This window comes from Sciurus vulgaris (assembly GCF_902686455.1).
Source record: "Sciurus vulgaris genome assembly, chromosome: 12".
In the NCBI taxonomy this organism is placed as follows: domain Eukaryota; kingdom Metazoa; phylum Chordata; class Mammalia; order Rodentia; family Sciuridae; genus Sciurus; species Sciurus vulgaris.
This window is the reverse complement of record NC_136473.1, coordinates 14,655,053-14,676,617: the sequence shown is the minus strand read 5'-3', so window position 1 is coordinate 14,676,617 and position 21,565 is coordinate 14,655,053. Positions and strand designations below refer to the sequence as shown.

The window sequence follows — 21,565 nt, the reverse complement described above, 5'->3', positions numbered from 1 at the left end:
CATCAGCAGCTGACAAAGCTCGTTGGTTATATGCTTTTTAATTAGTCAGTGGTTAGGTTATGAAACTATTATCTGGTAATGGCAAAGATTTTCCTTTCCTTTATTGCACAGTAGCAACAAGTTTGTTTGTTTTAACCTCTCTTAATTTCCCTGCTGTGTAAGCAGCGTTTCAACAAGAGTAAATAAAATGTTTAATGAGGAGATTCCAGCTCAAAGGAGCACACTGGCTGCTGTCTTTTTTCACTTGTTTTTAGTTATGTCCGCTCACGTGTATTTTTACCTAATTACAATCATAAAAGTTGATACAGTTTTGTGATCTGATTTTTTCCTTTAGATTACACCATGAGCATTTTCCATGTTTCCCTGACTTCCAGATTATAGCGGCCACCTAACATCCCACAGGTCTGAGACCCCATTAACTGTGGTAGCCATTTAGCTGTTCTTGGCCAGTGAGACCTATCATGCACCTACCTCATCTGGTTAGATGGCATTGTCAGAGACATAGAAAATGCCTTCGAGAAATGCCTTTTGGAAGATGAAATAAACAAGTAGCCCCAACTGTATTATGTATCTACTGGACAAAAAGATGGCCCCAGACACTAAAAGTTCAGGCAGATAATAATTCTGCCTATGGCAGGTTGGAAATATGACTAAAGTTTATAAGTAAACACATGGCATTCATTTTCATGATTAATAACCAAAAAATTAAAACTACTATCCCACCATGCCAATTCTACTTTCCTCTTTTCTGTCTCCTTATGCCAGAACAGCATAAAAGGGAACAATATTGCTACTGACCTGCATCCCTTAATCTTGACTTCTAAGTGTCAGTGGCAGACGCAGAATGTGCGGTTCCCTAAGAGGAAGAAGGCCTGTGACTAAGGCCAGCAGGTGAGTCAGTGGGCACTATGTTGAGGTCAGGGTAACCTCCCCTGTCCTTCGGCACAGAGAAGCAGCTCACATCTTGCAGAAAAGAAGGCAAGTGTTAGGGTAGAGTGCTAGCAGGTGAAAACGGAGAAGGTTCCATACAGAAGTCTGGTCCTTAAAAGGGCACCAGGCACAGAACGGGAGGGCAGCGGGGAGGATGCACTGGATGGAGCAGAGGTGGTCAGGGTGGGTGCTCAGCTAAGGAAGAGGGGACTGCCCTCAGGCAGAGGGTACCCTGCTTGGACCAGGGCCAGGGGAGGCGGGGCTCGCAAGTGGTGGCTCACGGGAGGCGGGGCCCCATGTCCACAGGGGCGCGCGGGCAGGCTGGACCAGAGGGGACGCTTGGGGAGGCGGGGCGCGAGGAGGGGTCAGCGGGCGAGCGGGAGGCGGGGCCAGAGTAGGGTCGGGGGCGGGGCCCGTGGTGTCCAGGCCCGGGTCAGAGCGAGTCCAGCAGCCGCTGGAACCCCGGGATCTCCCTGCGTGTCCCGCCGGGTCCCAGTGCGGTCCCCACGCTTTCGCCCCGCCATGCTCCTGCTCTGGGGGCTGTGCTTGGGGCTGTCTCTCTGCGCGGGGTCGCAGGAAGAGTCACGGAGCTGGAGTGACACTGCGGAGCAAGTAAGTGGGAGAGCTGGAGGGAGCCGCGGGGGCGGCGGTGGCCCGGGCGCGGCTGCGGTCCCCTCCCTTAGCTCGGGCCGCGTGGCTTCTGGACCGGATTCTTAGGGCAGCTCTGTGGGTCACTTGTGGGTCGCTTCTCCATCATCCGCGGTGCCGACCCGACCCTGAGGCTCCCGCAGAGCTGTGCCTGGGACCTCCCAGCCCTGCGGAACCCAGTTATCTTCGCGGCTTCTGTTTATCTGCGCTTATTTCAGCCGGTCCTTGCTAATTTCTGAGGCTGAAACTCCTGTCCCCAATTAATCACACGGTTTCATCTTCACTGAGGGCTTGTTGTTGTTGATCCAGGGAGAAGGGACAACCTGGGGAAAGTTCCAGATTCCTGGAAGCTCAGCCTTTCCCACGTGGAAACGGGGAGAACATGACTTACCCATTCGGGTCTCAGCAATGTGTTAGCAGCTTAAAAATCTCCCGGAAACAAAGCTTTGTTCCTTTAACTGATAGTCTGTGCGTTTGCTGGAGCTTGTGCTTTAACTGGCTTAACCTCACAGGGGAATAAAACCAGCAAATACGAAACCCCAGTCCGGTGTCCAAGGACCAGGAAAGCCCTTCGGAAAGTATGTAGCGGCTTCCCACAAGTGGCAGTGTAGAGACCTGTGGGAGAAGTGACTGTCACAGTAACGTGGACCAGCTGCTCGCACACACATCATTTAAGTGACAGTCGGTCCCGCTCAAAACCTGTTTTTGCAGCATGGGGAGGCAGATGCAGGGGTACCTCTTCTCCCTTGTTCCAACCCCTCCTTTTGAAGGGCAGATCTGAAAGAGGAATCTGCCCAGTCGGTGCTAAATTTCAAGCAGACTGTCTTATGGATGCGTTTATTAATCAAGTGGAGATGTCAGTAGTTCTCTCTGCGGGTCGGGTCGTCAGGCGGAATAACCAATACAAATCCCAGGAGGCTTTGTGGTGGTGTGGGACAGGTGCAGACTTTGGATCCAGAGACAGGCTGGTCCCCTCTCTGCCATCTGCAGTGCAGTTCCTTTTGGGCATTTTGCCAAGGACTCAGCTCGTGGTAGGGACCTGGTATATAGATTCAGTATAAGGAAGATGTTTTAGTAAACGGTTAAGGGCATGTTTGCTGGGGTTTGAGTCTTGATTCCATCACTTACCATCTCTGTGACCTTGGGCAGATTACTTAGTGCCTCAATTACCACAGTAAAATGTGGGAAAATAATAGTTGTGCGTTTAAAACAGGTTTGGCACTGCATGTCAGCAATTGCTCTTGTGCAGCAGGCGAGTGGAAGCAAGGAATTTATGGTAAAGATCCTGTAACTTTTTTGTGGGGTGGAGGGAGGACAGTGGGGGAAGTACTGAGGTGGAGATTGTTTATGAACTAGGAGGACCAATTAACCCTCTAACACCCACAAGTCCAAGCAGGCTTAACATACTCTAAACTTTCCTTCTTAGGAAAACATGCATTCAGCTCATTTAGTGGTCTTTAATACATGGTAATAATTTGTCTTGAAAACGACTGAATAAAACAAATGAAAATAAAAATAAAACCTTTCAAGGTATGAAGCTCTACGAAAATTTGCAAATGTACCTTTGAGTGAAGCTCAAAAATGAGTAAGTTCTCTACATTTTTTTAATTTAGTGTTTTTTTGTTTGTTTGTTTGTTTTTTTTTTTTTAAGCAAATTTAAGAGACAGGCTCTGGCCCCAGGCTTCCTGGTTTCACATTCTGACTGTGCACTTGCTAGGGGGTTATTTAACATTTCTGAGCCTTTATGTCTCAATGAGGATGACAAAACTACTTAATTACATGGATTTCAAAGAGTGAAAGAACTGATCTACTTAAACCTTAGAACAGAACCTGGAAATGTAGTCAGTGCTCTAGACTCAGTAATTATTCTCTTCACTATTATATGTAAACAATGTTAAAGATGTATCCAGGTATGTAAATTTTATGCAAATCTTGATGTAACCGAATATGTCCATTAACCTGAATTCTTATTTGTCATTTACCTTTAATTGGAAATACACTAATAACACCTGAGATTTAAGTTCCTGCCTCCATTCCCCTCCACCCTTCTCTAAACAGTATTATTTATAGTGGAGGGATTAAGATACTACTGCTTTAACAGAATCTTGCAGAAGATTAATCTTAAAAAGGAAGTCTCTTGCTTAAAATCAGTCTGCTGATTTATTTGTTTTTTTAAGTTTTAAATTTAAATAAAGATTGGCTCTATTCCTATGATTAGAAAAGCAGTTTTAACTTTACAGAATAATAGTAGCCACCAGTTATCAAGTGTCTTCAGTCTCTCAGAGAGTTTGTTAAAGAGTTTTATGTAAAAGAAATAAGAAGCTGGGTGTGGTGGCTCACGACTGTAATCCCAGCAGCTCGGTGGCTGAGGCAGGAGGATGGCAAGTTCCAAACCAGCCTCAACAATTTAGTGAGGCCCTAAGCAAGTTAATGAGATTCTGTCTCAAAAGTTTTAAAAAGATCTGGGAGTGTGGCTTAGTGGTTAAGTGCCCCTGGGTTTAATCCCGAGTATTGACCTCCCCAAAAGAAGCAATAAAGTATTATGATTAATCCCCTTTCAGATATAATCAGACAGCATGGGTTCAAATCTGTGCACCAGTATTTCTTGACTGTGTATACTTGGGCAAGTAACTTAATCTCTCTGGGTCTCAGTTTCATCATCTGTAAGAAAGAGTTGATAATAGTTCTTGCCTCATTGGCAGGGCTGGATCTAGGTTTGGGGATGACAGTAAAGTTAGCACAATTGGCAGAGCTAATTATGAAAGAGAAAGAATATCAAATTATGACTACAAAATTAGGTGCTAAAGCGACCACTTGGAGTGACCCATCGGAACAGATCATACCTGAAAAACACCACAAATATCATCCAGTTTTAGGGGCCTCTTACAAAGGGAGGGAGCTCCAAACTTACAGTCTAAAAGTAATAATGTGTTAATAAATTGTGGTTGCCTAGCATGTCTGAGACCCTGCGTTTGATAATAAATGCACTTATATGCTTTTATGGTTGTTGGGAGGATAGTTAATTCAGGCAAAGCATTTGCCTATTATAGGCGCTAAGGTAATAGTAGCAGTTTTTAGCATTTATGTCCAGCCCCGTTAAATCTCCAGAAATTCCACTGCAAAGTCTCAGTGACCTGCTTTACCAAGGACAACCAGGAAAGGCTGCCCCAGGAGAAGTGATGCACCCAAGCTACCCAGACAGTGCCCACACCAGAACCCAGCTCTGCTGAGGACAAGGCTAGAGCTGGCCTTGACTCCTCTAGGTAGCAGCCCACTGTCATATTGACCACTGGATTTGTTTAAAAGTGATATTTGTTTGTAACTCCTGGCATATCAATAGTGTTCAATGAATGCTGATCAGAATTCCAGTATCTATTGTGATGTATTTCCTGTTCCCTGAATTTGGAAATTTCTTATAAATTTTCATTTAGGGACACATCTTTGGGCCACATTGTATTGGGGGAAAAAACAGAGAAGACAAATACACATATACATGTGGCATGTATGTGAGTATGTGTGAGTGTGCGTGTGTGTGTATACCAGTCCCAGATTGTGCAAACTGCAGGTCCCTCAATCATGCCTTGCTCATGTGCATGAATGTGATTGCTGAAATGGAATCACAGAACTGAACATGGAAGGAGGATACTGTGGGAAAAATTCCAAAGATTTGCTCACCCTCCCCCTCCCCAGCCAGCCTTATCTTGTTTCTTGGAGGTGGAAAAGAGGGTCCCGAACACTGTGTGATGAGTTGTCTGTGACTGTGTTTCTAACTAGCACTTTCTCAAAGACATGTGTGCCCAGGTTTGAGGACTCTTGCTCAGTGTGCTGTTGGAGATGCTGTTGGGAATGTGAGCGATGTTTCTGTATCCCTGGAGCTTATTCCTTATTTTTCACAAGGAAAGAAAACAGGGTGACTTGCCTTAAGGTCACTTAATTTTTTTTTCCAAATCTACCTGGAAATTGTTTGGAATTTCAGCTTACATTTGAAGTTTCTTCTTTCATTGCTGAAGTTATAGACACCCAAATTGCAAGTGACTAGTAGCTGAACAACTTGCAGCACCTTTACCCCAAAAGAAGAGTAGTTTTGTGCAGGTGACATAGAATTACCCAGCAGGGAATGCTCCCACGCCGGCTGTTCTCATACTGGTGACAAACAGCATCTCAAGTGACTTTCCATGTCTGACTTTTGTTTTGGTCCAGGTTCTATAGCAGACCTCTAAGGTCTCTAAGCTTGCCTCTTCAGTTGCTGGGTCTTAGTTTCAGTATTTTAGAAAGCCCTCAGAAGGGTGGAGACCAGCTGCTAGATGAATTCCTCACACTTATCCCTCTATGACTTTGGTTGGGGTATCTTTTGAGGCTGGCCTAAATTGGCATCTCTTAGATGTGTTAATGAGACCTAGAGTCATGGATCCAGAGATAAAGCTCAAAATAAAGGGTAGAGGATATAATCCCACCTTTGTGCTCTGTTGATTAGCCTGGGTCAGTCAAGCATCCAAACCCAAAGGGAGTGGATAGACTCTAGGTTTACGCTTTGCCTGCACTGCCCATCTGATATTCTTTCCCACTGATGGACTGTATTAATCAGCTTTGTGGTACTATAACAAATACCTGAGACAATCAATTTATCAAGATAAAAGATTTATTTTGGTCACAGTTTCAGAGGTTCCAGTCCATAATCAGTTAGGCCCATTGCTTTCAGGCCTATGGTGAGGCAGCAACATTATGGGGGAGTCACATGGCAGAGTAGAACCATTTACGACCTTGCTGGGAAATGAAATAGAGAAAGGAAGAGACCGGGGTCCTACAATCCCTTTCAAGGGCATGCGCCCAATGGCACAAAGAACTCCCACCAGGTCCTACCTTCCTAAAGTTTCTGCCACATCCAAACACCACCAAGGGTAACACGTTGGCCTTCGGGGGACACTGAAGTTCCAAAATACAGCATGAACTTGTGGAATGTTTGTTTGTTTGTTTTATGGGACTGGAGACTGAACCTGGGAAGCTTCACCACTAAACTACACCCCCATCCCTTTATTTTTTATTTTGAGACTGTGTCTCCCTAAGTTGCTTAGGCTGGCCTTGAACTTGTGATCCCTCTACCTCAGTCTCCTGGATTTCTGGCATGCACCATCACACCTGGGTCTTGGAATGTTTTAAGGACATTCTCCTTTTTTCCCTTAGCTGTGATTCAACACTGTGATAGATCCTGGAAGAAAACAGACACTCTATTATTCAAATTATAAACATGTAAGAAGCACCTGCAATTTTAAAAAATAATTATAGTTGAACTTATATTTGCACTAATTGATGATGAATGGTGCAGAGATTTTCAACTCCCCTGCCCCGATAGTGTAATACTACATGCTTGAACCTTTACCTACCCTTCAGTTTCCTGGGAGTGATGGTCTGTACAAGTTCAAGAGTCAGTGACAAATCCATGAAGCTGATTATTTCTGAGCATAGTTCCTGTATTGAACTTTAAATTCCTTTTCCCCTTTCATCCTACTCCAATTAACAAAGCTGGATCTAGCCATACCTCCATCATAAAGCCCTCCATAGTCATAGAACAGAATAATCTTCACCTTTTTCCATTCATGTTTATTTTTTTCCTTTTGTGGGGCTGGGGATTGAATCCAGGGCCTCACACATGCTTGGCAAGTGTTCTACCACTGAGCTCCATCCCCACCCCTTTTCCATTCCTTTGTATCTTATAAGCTTACCTCATGCTTATATTTTCATGGGTATAATTTTTCATTTTGGTTAGATAGTACGCCCTTGATGGTAGAGACCATGGCTTATATTATGGTCTGAACATCAGATCCTGAAGAAGTATGCTTCACTTGCTAGAACCAAAGAATCCTACTAGAACTATCTTTTTGGGGTTGCACGCAAGTTGGTGGGAACTGAGGTTACTATTTCTGGAAGTTCTTTCCATGAAGCTGAAAACCAGCAACTTCTTTGTTCCCAAGTCCTACCCCCAAATTCTTATAAGACAATGGAGAAATAAATAAGTCAAACAATAAAAAGGATCAGAAATTCCTAATTCAAAACAATATGATGGTTTTGGTGCCATTTGTACTTCCAGTCCCAGCTGGCACCAGGAATCTGTCTGTACTGGGATGTTTTGGTTCTGGGTCAATCTGAGTTGAAACTTGGACTGAACTGTAGCCATCATGATCCCCTGAGACATCAGATAGTCATCTCAAAAATGAAAAACCCACTTCTCTTGTTCTCCTTAAAGCTTGCTTATTTTCTTGAAAAACCTATTTTCAAAAGGAGGAGACTTCAAAGAAAATACTTTAGGTCAATCAGAGAACTTAATACCTGCGGGGGTGCTGGGCTTTCCTTTTGACCATAGTTATTTTAAGTGGTCCCCAGTCTATTTTGCAATTTTAGGGAGGAGAAGGCCTGAAATGAACCTGCAGAACTAGCAAATAACTTGCCCAGGATCCTCCGTATGCTCTCTTATACATCTCACCTCTTTTCAAAATCAGACACCAGCATTGTTTGGTTCCCATTTGGATTCAGGGTGGCTGTCAACCTAAATCCTGTCTTGTTTCCTCTGTATTTATGTTCTTTTGAGTAAGAAGGTGTATAGTGGCTTCTAGTGTTAATTTACAACACCACACACACACACACACACACACACACACACACACACACACTTGGGATAAAAGAGAGGATGGGGTTAAACCATTTCTGTAAAACACTCAGTTTTCAAAATGGAAATACCTTCATTGTTTTTTCTACTATGGATGGCATACCTGCTAGTTTGTCAAAACTGAAGAGATATGGAAAAGTGTTAAGAGAAAGAATTTAACCATCTCAAAGTATTCACCATTCGCATTTTGGTGCAGGTTCCATGCATAAAAACACTTAGACTTGCGAAAATGGATCTTGTTAAATGTAGTGTTCTGTTGCCTGATACAATGCTTTAAAACGTGTCATGAATAAATGTGTCAGGATAAGCTGGGTTGTGCGTGGTAGCAAGCCCCTGGTTCATTTCTTGCTTGTTCACCTTGTCTATCCTTGGTAGGCAGTAGAGTGCGTGTGTACATTGTCGCCCTTGTGAACTTGGGCCTGGTGAGCTCCTGATCCAAACACTGATAACTACTATACTGGAGGATAGAGTGTAATTTAATTCTTGGCCCAGAAGTGACAAACATTACTTGCCTTCACAACTTGTTGGTCACGGCTAGTCATGTGGGCCCACCTACCTGCAGGGGGAGAGCTAGAAAAATATTTGATGAACAGCGTTAAAGTTTAGTAACAAGAGGATTTGTTGATGCTGGTAAATATAGATCCACATTATCATTTTCAACAACTCTGTTGTAATTAGTGTATCGTGTGTGTGTGTGTGTGTGTGTGTGTGTGTGTGTTTATTTATTTATTTATTTAGATACTGGTCAGGGACACTTGACCTCTGAGCCCTATCTCTCAGGGCCTTGCTAAGTTGCTGAAGCTGGCTTTGAATTCACAATCCTCCTGCCTCAGCCTCCTGAGTTACTGGAATAACAGGTGTGCGCCGCCATGCTCGGCTCTAATTGAACCCCTTTTAAAGGATATTTTGGACAATTTCCAATTATGAACAATTGTTTTAAAAGTTGGAAAGAATTTTCTTGTGTATCTATTTTTTTCTACTGATGTGTCCCCCTTATGATAACTTTTCTATAAGTGGAATTTTCAAAGTAAAAGACATGCATTCAGGTGAGAATATAAAATGCTGTAGTCACTTTGGAAAAAACATTTTGGCAGTTTCTTAAAAGTTAAATTTGCCAGGAATTTAAGTCCTAGGAAAACAAAAGCATATCTCCAGCACAAAGGATTGGCTGTGAAAGTTCATTTAGGTTCTGAATTATTCACGATAGCCACGGGGTAGAACAACCCAAATATCCATTAGCTGGTGAGCAAATAAAATGTAGAATGTCCATACAACAGAATATCATTCAAACATAGAAAGGGATCAAGTACTGGTTGCTGCAGTGTGGACAAACCTTGAAGAAAAGTATGCTAAATGAAAAATGTCAGACACAAAAGTCTACATATTGTAAGTTTCCATTTATATGAAATGACTGAAATGAGCAAAATCACAGAGACAAATTTGGTGGTTGCAAAGGAGTGGAGACAGGGAAGTTTGAGAGGTGATGGCTAACGGAGCAGAGTTTGTTTTTAGAATAATAAAAATGTTCAAATTGATTGTGGTGGCGGTTGCACAGCCCTGTATATGGTAAAAAACATTTACTTGTGCACAAAAGGGAATTAATTTCATTTTATGTAAATTACACTTCATACAGTTTAAAGAATATGCAGCCAATCCCTGGCATATTTTTCAAGATTCGGGTCTACATTGTCAAATTGCCCTCCAGAAAGAAAACTTTATTACTCTCAGCATTTACACTGCTACTATTGAGACAGGAATTTGTCATGAGTAATGTTTGACGCTCAGCTATAATTTTCAAATCAGTCTGAAGGGCCTGTTGATTATGACTGTGATTTTTAAAGAAGGTAATTTGATTACTTTTCCACTTCCCTCTGATGCACATGAGAAAGCATGGCAAATCATCCAGAGAAAACACAGTAAGAAAATTCAGGGTAAGTTCAGTTCTCCAGAGTTTCCAGGAGTTTTAAGTTGCATAATGAGCCCCTCAGAATAAGACTGAGTAGCTTCACTCATCATAATAGGGTACAACAGCAAGGAACTCAATGTCAATGTCAAGCCCAAGGTAAAAATGAATCAGAGTACAAATATTCTAATATCATCTCTCCTCTTACAGGAAAGATCACCCAGGTGACCTGGCAGGTTAAGAGCCAACTAGATCTGTTGGCTCCAGTTCTGGCCTGGAAACAAACTGATATAGAGTCAAAACTACCTTTCCAGATGAATAGTCCTTTCGGTGAATTTGAGCGAATTTGACTTTTAACCCTCATATTTAAGGACACCCTCACAATCTTGCTCTTCCATTTCTTTTCTCTCATGCAGGTTGGACTCAGGGTCCCACGACAACTCAGGCTGCTGCAGAGGCTGGTATGTATACCCACGGCACACCTCACAAGTCACTTCTCTTTCTCTGCTGGTTCTTTTGAACCAGGTACTCACTTTGCATGCAGGTCCTCTATAGCGTCTGGGGTTGCTCATAGAAGAATTCTGACACGAGGCTGCATAGCTGAGTTCTTTATAAGTTTTCTAATTTAAGTGGATTTTTCTTTCTTGAAAGAGACTTGATTATTTCAGTAGGACTACAACAACAAAGCCTGGAGTTTCAAAGGCTTTCTTTTAAAAAGAATCTGAACATAACATTTACTTATTTCTTTTATGGCATCCTTGCCCAGGAAAGAAACACTTTGTTGTGCAGTCAACAGCTAAGGCAACCAGAGAATTCGCATTTGTAGATGAAGGCAAACTGGTAAGAATGGGCAGACTCTCACTGCATGTTGGAGGCTGGTAGGTTGGACCTTGAACAAACGTTCAGAAACTCCGAGAGTTTGTTTGAAGCAATTTCAGTTCTTCCTTATTACTGGGTATGCGGTGTGAGGACATGTCTTTAGGCTTTCCTTTTTCTGGCTGGTATTTGAATCGATTTAGATTTTCTCTTTATTAACAGTGTCACATTCCTTACCATCTTTGGACTGGGATTTTGTCTGTCTTTCTCTTTCTCAATATTTGGGGATTAAACCCAGGGGCATTCTACCACTTAGCTACTTCCTCAGCCCTTTTTATTTTATTTTGAGACAAGGTCTCACCAAGTTGTTTGGGTTGGCCTTCAACTGGTGATCCTCCTGACTCAGCCTCCCGAGTTGCTGGAAGTAATGTCATGATCCACCACACTTGGCATTCTCCTCTTTTTTTATTTTTTTGCTTGTCTTCCTCTACCTCCTTCCTTCCCATGGCCCTCCCTATTCTGCCTTCTCGTATTCCCAAATTTGTTAGTCTAGTCTTTATTTTTTTCAAGTTTTTATTAGTGTTCACATTTCATAGATTAAAGTATGTATACATAAGTATGTCCAGGATTGTGAAGTATCTGAGATTTTGCCCTGGCTTCAGGTTGGTAAGTTTGTAACTGTTTCATGGATGCTGGTAGAAAACAGGAGACTCCTGGATCAAAGACACAGGACTGTTTCTTACTCCCAGTAATGGTAATAGCTAGGGTATAGCGTTGCTCTATTCCTTGACCCCAGCCCCCAGACAAGGTGATGCAGAGAGGACCGAATGACCTCTCTGCATCACCTTGGTTACATGACAGTTGGTTACATGACAGCAAACTTAAGTTTAGGGAACATGAACTGATAATGAACTTTGAGCATTCCTGATTTTTGCCCTTGCAAGAAAATATTCTCTTTATTAATCTGGACATTAAGCCAACTTGCCCTCTGTTTTGATAGGAGATACCACCTGTCTCCCAAGGCTGTTTGCTAGACAAATATCCTTGAAAAGATAGTTCAGAACAAAGGCAGCTAGTGTCTCAGCTTTGTAAAAGTTCAGAAATTCCAGCGACTCAGGGGGAATAGTATCCCAATATTACAAACATACACATATTCATTCATCCCACAAATATTTTTTGAGTGCCTGCTACCTGCCCAACACTATTGTAGGCATAAAATTTCTTTCCTTTCACAGAGCTTGAGTTCTAAAAGTGGACAGAAATAGACAAAAAAATTGAAATGAAAATAACACCATATTAGTAATTGGGAAGATGACAAGTACCACTGACAAGACATAGCAGTGGAAGATAGAGGACCTTATTATACACTTGCCCATGAGATTTATGCTCATTGCTTTAAAACAGTGGGGACCACTGATGTTTACCAACTGCTTCCTATGTGCCAGGCATTCCTCTTAAGTTCTTTGTGTCCTGTCTCAATTATTCTCATCACGTTTCTTTTTTTTTGGGGGGGGGGGGAGGGGACAGCATTTTACAGATGAGAAAACAGAGTCCGAGAGATTAACTTTTTCAAGATGACATAACTGAGAAGAGGTGGTAGAACCAGGATTGAGTCCCAGTGATCCAGAAGCTTCTAAGTCCATGCTCTTAACTAATGCACCAAGTGCCCTCTGAATCATACATATTTTTCTATTCCTTATTATTTTAACTCCACAGTACTTTATCTGGCATAGCTCTATTCATTTTTAAATGGTGAACAATGTCGCATGTCATCGGCACATTATGATTTATTAATCGGTCTAATATTGATGAACTTTCAATTTGTTTTTAGTTTCTTCCCCCAAACAGTGCTACAAAAAACCCTCTTTTTATATTCTACTATTCACAGTGCTTTAATTCTGTGGCTTAGATATTCAGTAGAAGGATTGCTGATTCAAAGTCATATATGTTGATTTTGATAGATGTCGGATCATTTTTTGGATTCTATTACTCTTAATCCTACCTGTATTCATTCCGTTCCTGTCACCAGTGATGAATGTACACATTTCTGTCAGCAGTCAATACATCTGCTCTTTTTGATTTGCCAGTCTCTTAGATATAAGGTGATATCTCATTGTTCCTGTAACTTTCATTTCCCCGAGTATGTACACATGTGGAAATTTAAAAATAGGTTTGCTAGCCATTCAGAGTAGCTCTCTGAATTGTTTCTTTCAAGTCCTTTGCCCCATCTTTCTATTGCATTTTTATCCCGTTAATCGTCAGTGTCTCTGAGATCTTTGTATGCTATAGATATCCACTGTTTTCTGAATCTTTCCCCCATAAAGCTATTATTTGTCTATTCATTTTGCTTAGGGCATATTTACCATAGAAAAGTTTTAAGTCCCAAAGTAATAAATAAATTTATCTTTTCCTTTTAGCCTCTAGGTTTTGTTCTTGGTAACAAAGACTTGCTCGATTGGTTGGCTTAGACTCTTTGTAAAATCTCTTAGATTTTCTTGGAGACCTCTTAGAATTTCCAGTCTTATTTTTACATGTTTTATAAATTTTTAACATGAACTCTACCCATCCAACTGAAACCGGAATGATCATCTTTGCAGCAGCAGACCTGGCATATCATGCTCTTGTGTGAATGTCCTCAATGGCTCCACATCACCTGTAGGATAAACTCCAAGGACACAGGAGACCCTGCAAGGTCTGGCTCCTGCCTGTGTCTGGAGTCTCAGTTCCCTCTCTGAGTGAGTCTCCTTGTAGTCTGCACACTAGCCACCTCATACTAATTATAGTCCCCAATGTTCCACACTTTAATTAATGAATAGAATGTAGATGGCAACAGCTGGTCTTCTCCCACCCATGGCTGGGCTGCAAAGATTTACTTGATTTCTATTCTGAATTAATTAGGTACCCTTTTTATGAAGCTCCCTGGCAACGCCCTGCAACACACCCAGATTTTGAAAAGCAGGGGTTATCTTTGTGTCTGAGTTTCCACGGTGCTTTGGGATACTGGCCTAGTTTTCCTGTAATGATTCTCTGGTGTCATTTAACCCTCAGACAGCAGGGGCCCTGCCTTCATGGATCTTTGTAGCAGGGGTTCTAAAATTTGTAGCCAGGAGCTGTGTCGTTCAGGTATGGTAAGACCTGAAGAGTCAGAGTTGATTTGCTTGGAGGAAGACCTGTACTCACAGGTCTCTAGAAACAGGAACTGCTGCACCAAGGCAGGGCCATAGGTGGAAGCAGGAGGCAGGAGAGGCCGGGACAGCATGGCTCAGTGTTTATTAGGGTTTCCATGGGAAGGGGTGGGCGTGGCTGGGTGGGTCTGCTGAATAAGCTCAGGCCAGGAGAGTCTGAGTGACTCGGGGCTGTAACAGTTGTCCTGAGTTGTCCAGTACCTGGCTCTGAGTGATTTAGGGTATGCAGAGTGTTGGTGTGAGCATTTGATAGCGGAGGTGGTTGGGGCGAGGGCCCAGGATTGTTTGGTTTGTGTGCGGAAGGTGTGCTAGCAGGGCAGTCATCTGCCCTCTCTAGGAATGAGAGGAACAGTCCCTCCAGGATCAAAGCCCCAGCTGCCAGAGCATCGGGAACACAGAAACTGGCTATTGACTAGAACGCCATACGGAGTGTGATTCTGGGCCTCACTGCCTCAGGGAGGCTATCTAGGCATCTGAGTCCCTACTTCTCACTCTGGCCTTCGGGGCATATCGTTTTCAGCAGATGTATAGAATGGGTTTTTCCCCAGGTAAGATGATAATTACCCATTACGTTTCTTCTCTCAAATAAAAGGAAATACTGCTGAGTAGGATGTCTTACTGCATGTAGGCGGCTCAGAGCTGAGGCCCCTTGTATCTGCACAAGGGTGAAATTATTTCCCCAAGGTGCATTCTGGGAAGGGCCATTGCCCTGAACTTCATGTAGTAACACACGCGCTTTACTGTTTCCCTCAAAGAGGAGAGGCATGCGGGTGTAGTGAAGGTCTTCGGGCCCAGAGCGAGCCAGCTGCCATAGCCAGCCTCCTCTTCTAGGAGACGAGAGAGAATGGAGTGAGAAGATTTCTGGGGAGTCAGAGAACCCCTCAGATCGTTTCTCCTCATGGACTCTGAAGAAGGGCTAGACCAGAAGAAAACAGCAAAAGGTTAATCTAGGAAAAGGCACTGGGTCCTGGGTGTTGGCAATTGCCACACCTTCCCGTTACATTTCCAGAGGGCAGCCTGGGTAATTCAGGACATCCTCTGGGTGGCTTGATTTTGAGTGACTCACATGAGTCATATGAAAACCTTTGGTCCCGTAGGCAGCTAACTAAGACACTCCCTGCCTCAAACTACTTTTCCATCTGTTTTGATTTTGAAGGAAAAAATAATGAAGAAATTATGCTATGTCACAGGAAGATTTTTTTTTTTTTTTTTGGCTTCCAATTTTCCAGTCGACATCCCCAAACAAAATTAACTATAAATATGGAAAACATATTAGATTTTTAAAAACTGTGAACTGGGAAAACTTGAGGCAACTGTTTTATATCTTTCCTTTTATGACAAATTTTTCATGAACCTCTGCCACTCCACGTTCTGTGTTTGGTTTTAGTGTCATTTCCTATGTCACCTGCCCGGCCAACACACTTTCCACAGTGCACCCACAGCTTCTTTCAACTTCCATGTCTTGTGTTCTTAGAATTTTCTTTTGGTCCTGTTTCCTCACATACAAGTTCTTCATCTATTTTAATACTTTTTATTTTTATAAGTTTTTGTTTATTTGCAATGCTGGGATCAAACCCAGGACCTTGTGCATGGTAAGCAAGTACTCTACCATGAAGCTACACCCTGTACACTACAGCTTATCTTTCTTCAAACTCTTGAATATTTTATAGTCAAGACTCTCTCTCTGTGTGTCTGAAAATACATATATACAATCTTTTTCCCTATATCTTCCTATGTTGCTTTCCTCCCATCTCATGCCTTGAGAGAAGGAACATGTGGTATTTCTTCTCAGACCTTCATAGAGTTCATTCAATAGCAGTGCTTAATACACACTAGTTTATTACATTTCATTTTTTAGTGGCTATATATTTTTCTTTTTAATTGTTCAGAAAATTCAACTTGGTTTCATAAACATTTTTTTTCCAAGTTGTCCCCTCTGCTGAGAGCTGTGGATTGAAAAAGAAAGAAGTCATGGTTTCTGTTCTCATGCATTTACAATGTAGTAGGGGTGGGGTAAGGATTGGCTGTTAAAGACTTGCACATAATTGATTCCTGCAGATTCTAGAGCGAGCGTGCTCACTAGGGCAAGGCTGTATGGGGTGTAAGTGACAGCAGGGACTCCTGGGAAATTGGTAACTGGGCAGAGGCAGCAAGACTAAAATAGTTTCTTAAACTCTTGTCAGCTTGTCTCTTGGGCCCATAAACTATGCCTCATATTCTTGATGGAATATTGTGGAACATTACACTTCATCCATAATCTTAATTTAAGGCACGAGAAGTTATTGCAATAAACAATGTTTGTCAGGTATCTTCTAATTTTCACATTTTAAATTCAACAAAATTAAGAACAAATAAATAAGAACAAATCAACATGACATCAAAAATAGTCACAGTGTATCAAGGGAAGCAGATTTTCAATTATTTTAAAAATAGCACTGGGTAAGAATTCCCCTGAAGGAGCTAAATTTTATTCAGAATGCCTTGCAGCTAGAGTTACAAGCTTCTGTTGAACTAAGGTGTAAACCCAGTAAGTCCTCTGTACCCATGAGTATCCAACTTTTATGAAAAAGAGTTAAGTGATGAGTTGATATAGAATTTTTGGAAAATGTCAGAATATGTCAGCAGTGCAGCATGGATTCAGCCTAAAGTCCTCTCTCCAGTGTTTATAATTTAATGGATGGTAATTGAGGGTCACAAGCAACTTTTGGATCAGCAACAGAGACCAAGTTATATTTAACATATTTTGGAGTTCTGTATTTTATTGGTTATCTAACAACTATGAGTGTGAAAGCCTTAGGCAGCCAGGCAGCGGTCTGGAATCCTTTCTTCAGGGAGGCAGGATTGGAAATCAGAGGCTTTTGACTGTCTTCCTGGTGGGCTACCTCCTACCTGGGTGGCCTGGTAAAGCCACACAGTAAATGACTTTGGCCTGTATGGGAAAAGTGAAGGGATTGAGGTGACAGTCTTTTTCTGTATATTTTGTCTTTATAATTTATATAATCAACTCTTCCAAAAATATTTCAAGGGTGTTGTTGATCTGTATAAAACATGGCAAACGAAATGCCTACAGGTCAGAAACAGCTTCGAGTTTGAGGTCACTAATAAGATGACCCATTCACTAGCATGTCACACTGAAGTAGGGCGGTACATTGAAATGTCTTTAGAACCTGGTAAAGTGCTCCTGTTTTCTGTTGCTGCATAAAAATCTGCAAAACTCAGTGGTTCAAAGCATCGGCCATTGTATTTTTTGGTTCGTGGGGCAGAAATTTGGGCACGCGTGGAAGTGATTGTTTTGGCCAGTGACATTGGTGGAGGTTGCTCAGTGGTATTCAGCTGCCAGATGGGCTGATCTGGAGGGTCCTGTCCAACTTCACTCAATGCTGGGCTTGGTGGCAGGGGAGGCTGAAGCTGGGCTTGCTGCCATTGTTCACTGCATGCCTGCATGTGGCCTTGTAGTATGCATGCGTCAGGGTGGCTGGGCTTCTTACATGGTCATTCAGGACCTCAAGAGAGCGTTCCAGAAGACCTGGATTGATGTGGCTTCTTATGACCTGGCCTTGCAGCCCCAGAACATCACTTCTAGAGTGCTCTATGGGTAATGTAAATTGCTAAGGCCCAGATTCAAGGGACCTCTTTGAAGGAGGAGAAAGAATTTGTGATCATTTATTATTTTTATTGATTTTTTTTTTGTGGTGCTGGGGATCAAACCCAGAGCCTTATGTATGCCAGGCTCGGGCTGTACCACTGAGCTAGTCCATGACCCCAGTCCATGACCATTAAAATTTTTTTTTTCATTTTAATTTTTTTCTTGTGGTAAAATGCATACAATTAACATCTTAGCTCTTTTTAAGTATGTAGGTCTTTTAAGTATGTAGGTCAGCATTCATACCATTGTTCACCTATCACCACATCCAGCTCCAGAACTCTTTTTATCCTGAAAAATTGATACTCTGTCCCTATGAAGCAGTAAATCCCCATTGATTGCTTTAGCTTTCTCATGTGGGGGGAATCACATAATATTTGTCTCTCTGTGTCTGGCATGTTTCACTTAACATAGTGGCTTCAGACATTAAACATGAAGTATCTAACAGGATTTCCTTTCTTTTTTTAAGGGTGACTATTACATTGTATCATATACTACATTTTGTTTATTCATTCATCTGGTGATAGACACTTGGGTTGTTTTCACCCTGTTGTGAGTAATGCTGCTCTAAACATGGGTGTGTAGATCTTGGCCATTTTTAATCCATTTAAAATGAGTGAACTAGGATGGGGATTAAAAAAAAAAATCCTAGTGAAAACACTACAGTCTCAGCCTCAGAGTCAATGGGGCTATTGGGATTGGAGGTCTTGTGGTGAGTGGGGAAGGTGGGATATTGAATATGGGGCTGGTCTGCAAGGGTAGCACCATTACTACTGGCAGATTATGGTGCTATGGGAATGACAGCCAGAGTTTCCCCGCTATCTGTTCCAAATGAAATAGACATTCTAGATTTTTATTTAAATTTCCCAATTTTTAGATGTTGTTTTCTAAATGTGAAAATATTTTAAAAGATCACAAGTCAAATAAAATGTCTACCAGGTATATAGTTTGAGATCTCTTCTTACTAAAGCACACTGATCAATAAAGATATGTAAATGACTGATAGCAGGGCCTTATCTGTTCCAAAAGTAGAGATGAGGGTTGACAAACTTTTTCTTAAGGGAACAGATACTATTTTAGGTCTCGTAGGATCCATGGTCTCTGTTACAACAACATGGCTACTCAACTACAGGGCCATTGTAGCCCCCAAATAGCCAGAGATAATATGTAAATGAGTGGATGTGGCTGTGTCCCAATAAAGTTTTATTTACAAAAGCATGTGGCCCACCTTCCATAGTCTGCCTACCCCTGGTGTGGGCAAATTAGAGAGGAGGGGCATCCGAAGAGAGGTTCCCACTGTAATGAAAAATAATTACAAAGGATTGGTGGATGATGGGGGGATAGATAACTAAATCTAATGCATTCAGAAAATGTGATGCAACTATTTAGAAAACAATGAGTTAGATCTTTTTGTTCAGCAACAGATGGCATTTTAAAAAAATGCAGCCCTTTGACTTGCCACTTCTCATGTTAAGATAGGATGTGTTTTCCTTGCCATTGAAATTATGTTTTTGTGACTGTCTTGGCCAACAGTCTGACAGAAGTCATCCTCTGTGATTTTTGAGGCTGAAGCATACAATGGTGAGGGTACAGAGTCCACCCTCGGGAACACTACCGCGTGATCAGTGAAGCCTCTAGCTCCTACATGATCATTCCGAGGGAGCCCCTGGTCTGAGTGGGCCCATACTTAGCTCATTAGGAAGGATCACGTGGAGGGGCCCCGGGATAACATACAACAGATGCCAACCATCATGTTTTCATAACCCCAGCCACCATTTGAGTGTGCATGAGCCAGGGCCCAGCCTAGTCCTTCTGGGATCTGTGACCCACAGAAACCAGGTGAGAAAATACTGATTGCTGTTGTTTTAAGCCACCATTTTAGAGTGGTTTGTTAGGCATAATGAGATAACTGGAACGTAGGTGAAGAAAGATGAACAAACTCCTATGCCATCAGGTGAGATTAAAACAAATGAGTACAGTATATGTATAAAAGGATATACCTCACACTGTTAAATACGGCCTCTGGGGAGCAGAAATGTGAATCCAGGGTGGGAGGGAGATTCATACTTTTCATTTCACATTCAGTCTAATTTGAAGTTTTTACCATGTGCATGTGCGACTTGGTATTTTTAAAGAACTAGTTTAAATTTTAAATAAAGTGGAGAACGATAAAACTAAAATTTTCTTAGTTCACAGGATTTTTTTAAAGCACTGATTCCCATTTACTTTGCATCTACAGAAATCAGAACTATGTGCAGTATATTTTTAGACACTTTACAAATTCACAGGGTGCAGCCGGGGATCATTTTTTTTTAACACCAGCTCAGATTTAGAGATAAAAGAATAATCATGAATAATTAGAAAGAAAATCTATTTCCAGAAATAACACAGATCAAAGTCAATACTTCATCTCAATTCATGGTTTTAATTCACCTTAGGGTTTTTTTTTTTTTTTAAATGATCAGATACAAATTTTAATTTTAAAAAACCCAACAGGTTGTTAAGCTGTGGAGATCATCATCATTGTCACCCCCAGCCTGATACCCATCGTCTGAAATGCAGTGAGTGTTTTAATGACATCATTGAATAGAAACATTTGGTTAAACTTAATGGAATCTCTTTTTAATCCAAATCACTTCTGTCCTAGAGACTCTGTCCTAAAGAGACTGGATTTTCATAAAAGAGTATTGTACAATCCAATTATTTCTTAATTCAGGAGTTATTTCCTAAATCCCAAGGTTTTGCCCCACACTTTTGGCTTTGTCTTAGTTCTGTGGATCTCAGAAGTGGATGTGATTCTAGTGACATACTCAAGCCTTCTCAAGTTATAGATGAAAAACTATACAAAGAAGGTCACCTCGTTATATTACTGTATAACAGTGGTTCTCAAACTTGAGAATACACCAGGATCTCGTGGCCCCATCCTCTGGGTTTCTGATTCTGTGGCTTGGGATGGAATCTAAGAATCTACCTTTCTGTCACATTTTTCGATGCTGCTGCAGCTGGTCCGGATGCCACACTTTGAGAACCAGTTTTTAACTCACTCCTTGTTAGAACAGAACCTAGGGAGTTTCTTTTCCTGTTCTAGGTAAAATTCTTTCAAACAGGCTTTTTTTTTTTTTTTTAAACTTGATTCTTTCTTAAATGTCCTCTTCATAAATGTTTATCTTCTCTAACTTTCTAAGACACACAAGTACCCCCAATATTTTCCCTAAGCTGCTCCAATTTTGTCTCTGCATTCTCTAAGACTGGAAGTTCTGCCATAAACCATCACAGACACGAATGTTCCTGACTCTCCAACGGAGTGCTCGCCACTGCTCTGTTCTTGCTGGTGATCTTGGCTCTGATCCTTGGAGTTTACCCTCCTGGGGGTGTTTGAGTATCTTCCCGGATGGCTTTATCTGTATACCCACTTCTCTAATGCATTGTAGAAAACATCTCTTGAGCTCTTTGTCATTTGCTGGACTGACCATGGTTTTCCTCAAAGGTTTCAAGTAACTTGTTTTTAATGGAATAACCTGTGGTGACCCTTTAGAACAGGTTTGGGATGGCCCTTCCATGATGGCATCAACAGGTCATAACCTTGTATGTATTTTGAAAATGAGCCTTGGGCTATAAATAAAGCAGGTGAGGATTTAACTGCCCAGATGTTGCCCAGTAGCAGAGAGTACAACCCCATCAGGGTAAACCGACTCCATTCAACAGTTACTGGGGACCTGCTGTGTGTCACAGTCGGGGCTAGGATTTAAGCACACAAAGGTGAGTAGGCCTGTTGTCAC

At 41.9% G+C, this 21,565-nt stretch overlaps 1 protein-coding gene across 1 annotated transcript in view; it reads left to right on the top strand.

Moving 5' to 3' along the window:
- Positions 1-1,336: 1,336 nt before the first annotated feature.
- The window catches only part of ITIH5 (inter-alpha-trypsin inhibitor heavy chain 5), an 81,743-nt gene continuing 61,514 nt past the window's right edge, over positions 1,337-21,565 (top strand). Inside the window, exons 1-2 of the mRNA XM_079106996.1 lie at positions 1,337-1,542; positions 10,559-10,603. Of these exons, the coding sequence (XP_078963122.1) occupies positions 1,453-1,542; positions 10,559-10,603 (135 nt within the window). The 5' untranslated portion in view covers positions 1,337-1,452. The remainder of the gene's footprint in view (positions 1,543-10,558; positions 10,604-21,565) is intronic.